A 9,530-nucleotide genomic window follows, 5' to 3' on the forward strand; every position below is an offset into this window, starting at 1 on the left:
CCTGACCACCAGGGGGCGACTCCTCTGGTTGTATAGAAGTCTATGCTTCATGTGTTAAAGCTGCACTCTCTCCTGACCACCAGGGGGCGACTCCTCTGGTTGTATAGAAGTTTACGCTTCATGTGTTAAAGCTGCATTCTCTCTCCTGACCACCAGGGGGCGACTCCTCTGGTTGTATAGAAGTTTACGCTTCATGTGTTAAAGCTGCATTCTCTCTCCTGACCACCAGGGGGCGACTCCTCTGGTTGTATAGAAGTCTATATAGTGACTACTTCTCTCTTTATGTATTCCCTCAGTAAACATTGTTCACATGAATTTATGTCTCAGTCTCCAGTTTCAAGTCTTCTTCTATACAGCATGATGTCATCATTTATACTTTATGGTCATTTAGAGTCACACAGACCATACAGCAGGGGACGCTTTAGGGGCGGAGCTACAAGGTGATTGACAGGTGTCCAGTGTCTCTACGTCACTTCTCCTTATTGACGACGGCTGTAATCCAAGATGGCGACGGCTGCGATGATGCATCTTTGGGTGAGAAGAAGCTTTTCTTCAGTGTAAATGTAAAAAGTGACGAACATGAAGATCTCACAAAGTTTAACCCCACAAACAATTCAATATCGTTTTTATAAAAAGAGCATTTATTTAAAAGTTTTGTTTTTTTTCGCTTCGGAGATTGAAGCACATAGTAAAGCAACATTACAATGTTCAGAAAATATAAGTGTGATGCTGTAACATTTTTTTTTTTTTTTTAAATCTTAATCTTTCTTAACACGTTTTTTTGTCGTAATACTGGAATATTCTGCATGTATACTAAAAATAAGAACTTTTAAAATTGTACAAATCGGTACCATAAAACTTGACGGAATAAAAACGAGGCGTTCTCTCGCTGCAACGGACAGATTTTTTTCCCGCTAGTGGAGAAAGAACGAAGAAACGCCAAATCATGAAAAACAAACAAAAACAAAAGGAAATGAGAGCGGCAAAAAAAACAACGCAAAAAGCCGATGTTTAAAAACGTAAACATGAATTTCTTCCTGTGTAGCAAAAAAAGAACAAATATTTTCGTAATAATGCTGATAATAATAATAATTATAAAAAACAACAACGATAATAATAATCATACTAATATAATAACTTTAAAAATAACAAAAAAGATTGAAAGAGAACCCCCACAGGCTTAAAAAAAGACGCCTCTCTGTGTATACATACGTGGCTCTAAAAACCCGCCTTGTGTTATTTCCCAGTGTGCACGTTAGCGGCGCCATGTTGATGCAACAGACGCCGCTACGCTACGCCCACGTAGCTGCTGTTTTGGCGGGGAAAAAACACAACGCACGTTTTGTTTTTCCCGCTTTACGTGTACCGGGAAAAAACTGCACATCCTGTTCGGATCCTCACGTTCTGCACGCCGCTCTGTACACAACTAACACGGAGAATAGTTTTGCTTTCTTTGAATATACTTTTCTTCCCCGAAAGTAAAAAAAATAATAAACAAAATAAAAAGGAGAAAATTAATAAAAATAAAGAATGCACTGAGTTGAAAGAGTGTCCAATAAGTTTAAGGCGATTTTTAGAGCTCACAGGTTTTTTTCTTATTTCTATTTTTTTTAAACTTCATTGTGATTGATCATCATTGGTGGACTCCGGATGAGGAAGTGATCATTCATTGGTGGACGCGGTATGGGAAGTGATTGTTGATGGGGGCGGGGCTTAGAGGAGGGCAGCTCTTCTTTTATACTCTCCTCAGTGAAGAATGGAAACAAAGTATCATCCACAGTTTTTTTCTTCTTCTCTCCATTGAATCCACGTAGAGTCTCGTTTTGGGAGCAGTAAAAAAAAAAGAAATAAAGAAGGTATTTGTGTGTCGTCACAGATACTCAGTCCCGTCTGCGTGTAGCTACTGGAGCTCGCGGTCACACCTTTTTTTTTAGTTTCTGTAATGTTCACCCCTGGAGTTGTTGTTTATTTATTATAAGGCCACCATACTGTGAAGATGCTGCGAGCGTCTTCAAAGTATCAACAACCCAGAGTCACGCTATTTAAACCACGGTACCCGCTGAATTCTGCACACACACACACACACAACGGCGACATTTTGGAGAAAAAAAGCATTTAGTTTCATCTGTTCGACCCCGACCGACACGTCTTCCGTTACCTTTTTTAATTTATCTTTCGCAACATCCCGCCCGTTTAATTAGCTCGTATCTCCCTCTTAGTCTCTCTAGTTTTTTTCAAAACAGGTTTCTCCCTGCGCTCGGGAACCTTTCCGGGGGTTTACAATCTGTCCCAGAAGCCTCTCTGCTCTGCGGGAGGACGTGAATCCAGTCCACAAAAAAAAAGAAAAGGTATAGAGAACCCCAAAGAAACTAAACAGTCAGCTAGAAGCGAGTCTTTTGGATCACGCAGGGCGACGATTTACTGACGTGACGAAGCTCCAGCCCCGCGATGCTCAAGTCTGTAGACGGAGAACGGGGGGGAAGAAATAGAGCAGGTGGGAAAGGAGAGATTTCGGAGGGGGGGGGGGGGGGGGGGTCCAAGGGTTCGTCCAAGTGTTCGTCCAAGGGTTCCTCCAAGGGTTTGTTCAAGGGTTCGTCCAAGGGTTCATCCAAGGGTTCCTCCAAGGGTTCAACCAAGGGTTTGTCCAAGGGTTCGTCCAAGGGTTCCTCCAAGGGTTCAACCAAGGGTTCAACCAAGGGTTAGTCCAAGGGTTCATCCAAGGGTTCAACCAAGGGTTTGTCCAAGGGTTCGTCGCCGCGCTGGCGTGAACGGATCAGGTGGTATTTGGTAACCATTGGGTTCTCGGTAGTGTTAACCCTCAGTTAACCTCATTGATTCGATACATCAGACATCGGAGGGGTGGGGGTGGGGGGGGCGGGGTAGGGGTTTGGGGGGGCTGGGCGTCTACTCTGTAAGACCAGCGTTAAGAGTTCTCCTCGTCGTCGTCGTCATCGTCCACGAAGCAGTCTTTGATCCCGTACAAGTCCGCCAGCTTCTTGAACCGGGGCCCCCAGCTCTGCAGGTAGTCGTAGTCCAGGTCGGACTCCGTGGTGACGGACTCGAGGGAGCTCAGCGACCCGGCCAGCGACCCCCGGCCCTCGTAGCCGTAGATCTGGATGGAGTCGTACGGGGGCGCCGTCGGGTCGCCGTCGGCCTCCGCGATCCGGGTCTTGATGAAGTCGTCGACGTCGACGCTGTTGGGCCCCGTGTGGCCGGCGCTGCCGGGCCTGATGGGAAACTGGAGCTCCGGCTTGATGTCCTTCCTCGGCAGGAAGCCGTTGGCGCCGTCCGGGTTCTGAACGATCGGCGGAGAGAGAGAGAGAGAGACCACCGGTGAGATAAAAGCGCTTATTGCCTTCGACAACAACAAAAACAGAACACTTGAACGCCTCTTCCCACCTGAAGCGTGGCGATGTCGAAGGCCTCCGTGTCCTCCTCGCCGCCACCCTCGTCGTCGTACGTGATGATGTTCTCCCTGATGTCCTCCTCCTCGAACACGATCAGGGGCTCCTTCTTCTGACGCCTCAGCGCCACGAACAAAACCACGATGGCTGCGAACGACACCGACGCACAACAATCATTTTTTGGGTCTACACAACGATCCTCACGCGGTTCTCTGGGAGAAGGAGGCAGGGGAAAGGGAGCGTTGGGTAATTAGCGTGCACGGTGGGAGACGCTGTAATTAGACCTCGGACAGTTTAATTAATATCATTACTTTTATTGTGCTATGCACACACACATGCCATTTTAATTGCACTTGGTTATCAACACGTCAGAATCCTGAGAGATCCCAGCTGTGCAGGAAACAACGTGAGAGTATGTTTACAGTCAGGAAGAAAGAAATGTGGGCTGGGGAAGGAAAACTGAAGCGGAAGACGCATTTGAAGACCTTCGCTGTTTTTTTTGTCAACAAAATTGCAAATAAGAAAAAATTCATCAGTTTGTCACTCAGACCCCAAATATGGGGAATCTGAGAAGAGTAGAAGAGACTCTCGGACCTCTCATCTCTCTATGCAGTGCATTTTCCATATTATATTATATGTCAGTATCATCTCAGATTTCCATCTTTTCTATGGGTACCCGAAAGCATCATGTGCAACAAATACCTCCGTCAGAAGAAGCAACCCAAAGAAAAGTGAGAAATGTTGATAATTCCTCAAAAATATTTGCATGGATGTCTCTTTAAAATTAATCTTTAATAAACCTTTTGATTCATCCAGATAGATGAATAAATTGTCAAATAAATTATCAAATAAATTGTCAAATAAATTAGCAAAATAATTATCAACATTTATTGTAAAATAAATTATCTAATAATTTATCAAATAAAATATCAAATAAATTATCAAATAAATTGTCAAATAAATTATCAAATAAATTATCAAAATAATTATCAACATTTATTGTAAAATAAATTATCTAATACTTTATCAAATAAAATATCAAATAAATTATCAAATAAGGTGTCAAATAAATTGTCAAATACATTACGAAATAAAATATCCAATAAAATATAAAATAAATTATAAAATAAATTCTAAATTCTAAATAAATTATGAATGAATTCTAAATATATTCTAAATAAATTCTCAATGAATTCTAAATGAATTCTAAATGAATTCTAAATAAATCCTAAATAAATTCCAAGATAAATGCAAGCGGCTGGTTTGGTGGTTCAGAAGTGTGAAATGGGCAGTAACCCTTCCTTCATGGCGACCCCGCCCCGAGCCGCTCACCCAGCAGGATGACGATGCAGGCCAGGATGGCGATGAGCGCCCCGGTGCTGAGGCCGGCCGGCAGCACGTAGGGCTCCACGTTGCAGGACAGGATGACGTCTCTGCTGTCGCACGAGCACACGCGGATCGTCAGCGTGCTCGTGCTGCTCAGCGCCGGGAAGCCGTTGTCGCTGATCTCCACCGGCAGGAAGTACACGTCCTGGGTCAGGCGGCTGAAGCCCTTACGCAGCACGTAGACGCTGGCCGTGCTGTCTGCGGGGGGGGGGGGGGGGGGGGGGGGTACAGCTTCAGAGACTCTTACATATTTACATTAACAGTACATTTAACACGAAATATAAGAGAGACCGAGAACCAAGGAAGGAAGGAGGCTTTGGAATTTATGTTAAATTCAATTAAATGTCTACAGAGTTACTTTTGGACAAACGTTGCCGAATCTCAAGAAGAAGAAGAAGAAGAAGACGAAAACAAAAAAATCCAACTTTCTCGTGCTCCCCTCCTCCTCTCTCCTCTCCTACTCCTGTCTCCTCGTCGCTCCGTCTCCTCCTCTCTCTTTCTCCTTCTCCTCTCTCCCCTCCTCTCTCCTCCTCCTCCTCCTCCTCCTCCTCCTCCTCGCTCCTCCTCCTCCTCCTCTCTCCCCTCCTCCTCTCTCCTCCTCCTCTCCTCCTCCTCCTCCTCCTCTCCTCCTCCTCTCTCCTCCTCCTCCTCCTCCTCCTCCTCTCCTCCTCCTCTCCTCCTCCCTCCTCCTCCTCCTCCTCTCTCCTCCTCCTCCTCCTCCTCCTCCTCTCCCCTCCTCCCTCCTCCTCCCTCCTCCTCCTCTCCTCCTCCTCCTCCTCCTCCTCTCTCCTCCTCCTCCTCCTCCTCTCCTCCTCCTCTCTCTCTCCTCCTCCTCCTCCTCCTCCTCCTCCTCTCTCCTCCCCCTCTCCTCCTCCTCCTCCTCTCCTCTACTCCACTCCCCCTCCTCCTCTCTCCTCCTCTCCTCCTCCTCTCCTCCTCCTCTCCTCTACTCCTCCTCCTCCTCCTCCTCCTCCTCCTCTCCTCCTCCTCTCTCCGCCTCCTCTCCTCCTTCTCCTCTCCTACTCCTGTCTCCTCCTCTCTCCTCCTCCTCCTCTCTCCGCCTCCTCTCCTCCTCTCTCCGCCTCCTCTCCTCCTTCTCCTCCTCCTCCTTTCTTTCCTTCCCAGCGCAGACACAACTTAATTCAATCACTTGCCCCTCAGACGTCTGTACAGACGGACTGAGACCTCCCTGCAATTAACACAGCCTGCACAACATGTGTGCACGGGCGTGTGTGTGCGTGTGTGTGCATGTGTGTGTGTGTGTGATTCAGAGCACCTGCTGCTTGCTACAAGGTAGTGTGAGCCTCCATCTGGTTATGCTTTGATCTAATCTGAGTGGAAGAGGGAGGAGGGAGGAGGGGGGGGGGAGGGGGGGATGAAGGAACGGCGACTATCGGCATGCTGGAGAGGGAGAGGGAGGGGAAAGAAAAGGGGGATGAAATAAAGATGGCGTCCCACCTCCGTGGTCTTTGAGGGAGAAGTTGTGGTTGTGCGTGACTTCGGGGGCGAAGCTGAAGGAGAAGTGCTGCCGGTGAGCCATCACGTCTTTATCCACCGCGCTGAGCGTCTCAATGACCTGACGCACACACACACACACAATATGGTAAGATGTGTGTTTGTGTAACATTAACACACACAAACACACTCACACACACACATATAAAACACAGACACACACACTCTCACACACATATAAAACACACACACACTCTCACACACACACACAAAAACACACACACTCACAAATACATAAACACACACATAAACATAAACACACACACTCACACACATAAACACACACTCACACACACATACACACTCACACATACACACTCACACACATGAACACACACTCACACACACACATACACACACACACTCACACACACACACACACACACACACACTCACACACACATACACACTCACACACACTCACACACACACACACACACACACACATACACACACACACACACACACACACTCAGGCACACACTCACACAAACACATACACTCACACACACTCAAACACACACACTCACACACACATACACACTCATACACACTCACACACACTCACACACACACACACTCACACACACACACTCAGACACACTCACACTTACACACTCACACACACTCACACTCCCACACTTACACACACACACACACACACTCAGACACACACTCACACACTCACACAAACACACACACACACTCACACACTTACACACTCACATAAACACACGCACACACACTCACACACTTACACACTCACATAAACACACACACTCACACACTTACACACTCAAATAAACATACACACACACACTCACACTCACACACTCACTCACACTCACACACACACACACTCTCTCCGTGGCGTACCTTCCCCGGGGCGACGGTCTCACACATCAGGACCTCGTTGTTGGTGGCGAACTCCGGGGCGTTGTCGTTCACGTCTCTCACTTTGATGTTGACGCGCACTTTGGTGTCTTGGTGGTGACCTCCTGCACACACACACACACACACACACACACACATGATTACTTTCTCTCCATCTTTAAATCAGAGGAGTAAACACACTCTGCTCCGCCTCCTCGTCTCCGTTTGGCCGTCTGCCACGGAGGGGCCGCCGGGCCCCGCCCTGGAGACCACAGGCCAGCAGGGCGGGGCCCCGGGGCCACGGCATCTCGCCCTCTTTTGACACAACGGTTACCCACACAGACACACACACACATAAAGAAAAACACACACACGCACACACAAAAACACATGCATACACAGATAAAAACACACACAAAAACACACACACACACACGCAAACAAAAACACACACACACACCCAAACAAACACAAACAAAAACAAACACACACACATACAAAAACACACACACACAAACACAAAAACAAACACACACAAAAAAAATCCACACACACACACACAAGGCCCGACACGCTACACACACACACAAAGTGCCACCGCTGCGCAGAAGGAGAACCCCCCCCCCGACCCCCCCCCGGTAGAATCTGAACTCACAAACATTTCCCCGGTTCTTTACTGACATTCACCAACAAAAAATAAAAATAAAGTCCAGATAACATTATTCCCGAGCCGGAGGGAGAAAAATAAATAAATATATATATATATATAAAGAAATGAAAAGCAGCAGCTTGAGTCCACTGGAGCACGCGCAGGACGCCAGGTGGGACCGCGGAGGCCGGGCTGGGATTCATATATTTATATAATTATATATTTATATAATTATATATTTACATACTTATATAATTATATATTTATATATTCATATATATTTATATATTCATATATATTTATGTATTTATATAATTATATATTTATATAATTATATATTTATATAATGATATATTCATATATTTGTATACTTATATATTTATATAATGATATATTTATATATATATATAATTATATAATATATATCCATCCCGTCTCTTTCATGATGCTCCTGCGTACCGATCTCGGTGGCCGACACGGAGATGTTGTGCCAGGCCTGAGCCTCGCGGTCCAGCGGCCGCGTCGTGGTGATCATGCCGTTGTCCGTGTTGATGCTGAAGAACTGCTCGATGTCCGTGTAGAGCGGGATCATGTACCTGCACACACACACACACACACACACACACACACACACACACACACACACACACACACACACACACACACACCAGTTGTTAAGGGGGATTGCTGTATGACATCATCTGGTTGTATAGAAGTCTATGCTTCATGTGTTAAATATGCATTCTCTCTCCTGACCACCAGGGGGGCGACTCTACTGATTGTATAGAAGTCAATGCTTCATGTGTTAAAGATGCATTCTCTCTACTGACCACCAGGGGGCGACTCCTCTGGTTGTATAGAAGTCTATGTATTTTTCTTTTTGGCCGTGTTTCAATTCACACCGGTTTGAACATTTACATTCTCCCACTGCAGTGTGTGTGTGAGTGTGTGTGCGTTTCCTCGTTACCTGACGGGGTTGTTGGCTACGTCCGTGTCCTTGGCGTGGACCCGTCCCACCTGGGTGCCCTCGGGTGCGTTCTCCGCCACCTCGAACGTGTAACTGGGCGCCACGAACGCCGGAGGCTCGTCCGCATCTTCCACCGATATCTGAGGACACGCCCACAACGCACACAGTGAAAAAGGCTGCACACACACACACACATACACACACACACATGAATAAATAGTGTACCTTTATCGTGGCGTGGTCCCTATAGGGGCCCCAAGCGATGTACTGGGGGTCGATGTAAGGGTTTGACCCCTCGACCTTCAACGTGTATGACCTCTTAGTCTCAAAGTCCACATGCTGAGAGAGAGAGAGAGAAGGAGAGACAGAGAAGGAGAGAGAGAAGGGTTAATCAGTTCTTCCCGAAATGATATGCGAGTCGTTACCGATGAATTCCAGCTACATTCGGGGAAAACAAGCATTTAAAAGTGTTTTTCTCAGACATGACGAAGCAATAAGTCGTTTTTTTACGACTCGGCACGCCGAAGCTATTATTTCATGTTTGCTGGCTCTCGGCTCCGGGACGTTTAGTGGGCGCAGTACCGCTCCTCGCCTGCTAGGGGGAGCTGTTGCTGCATCAATGCAAACACAGTGCCACATGAGTGCAGCTGTGTCTCAAGTATCAACAACAACAAGAAAACACCTGAACGCACCGCGGGTTTGATGTTATTTAATACGATGTGAGTAGTTTGGGACG

General features: G+C 46.6%; 1 protein-coding gene across 1 annotated transcript in view; it reads right to left on the reverse strand.

Annotated features, from left to right (window-relative positions):
• Window positions 1-620: 620 nt before the first annotated feature.
• Window positions 621-9,530, reverse strand: part of cdh11 (cadherin 11, type 2, OB-cadherin (osteoblast)) — an 84,111-nt gene continuing 75,201 nt past the window's right edge. Inside the window, exons 10-17 of the mRNA XM_056434887.1 lie at window positions 9,020-9,133; window positions 8,795-8,934; window positions 8,287-8,423; window positions 7,182-7,303; window positions 6,249-6,366; window positions 4,737-4,988; window positions 3,400-3,551; window positions 621-3,295 (exon numbers count right to left, since the gene is read on the reverse strand). Of these exons, the coding sequence (XP_056290862.1) occupies window positions 2,924-3,295; window positions 3,400-3,551; window positions 4,737-4,988; window positions 6,249-6,366; window positions 7,182-7,303; window positions 8,287-8,423; window positions 8,795-8,934; window positions 9,020-9,133 (1,407 nt within the window). The 3' untranslated portion in view covers window positions 621-2,923. The remainder of the gene's footprint in view (window positions 3,296-3,399; window positions 3,552-4,736; window positions 4,989-6,248; window positions 6,367-7,181; window positions 7,304-8,286; window positions 8,424-8,794; window positions 8,935-9,019; window positions 9,134-9,530) is intronic.

Source organism: Pseudoliparis swirei, chromosome 17 (assembly GCF_029220125.1).
Source record: "Pseudoliparis swirei isolate HS2019 ecotype Mariana Trench chromosome 17, NWPU_hadal_v1, whole genome shotgun sequence".
Classification (NCBI taxonomy): Eukaryota; Metazoa; Chordata; class Actinopteri; order Perciformes; family Liparidae; genus Pseudoliparis; species Pseudoliparis swirei.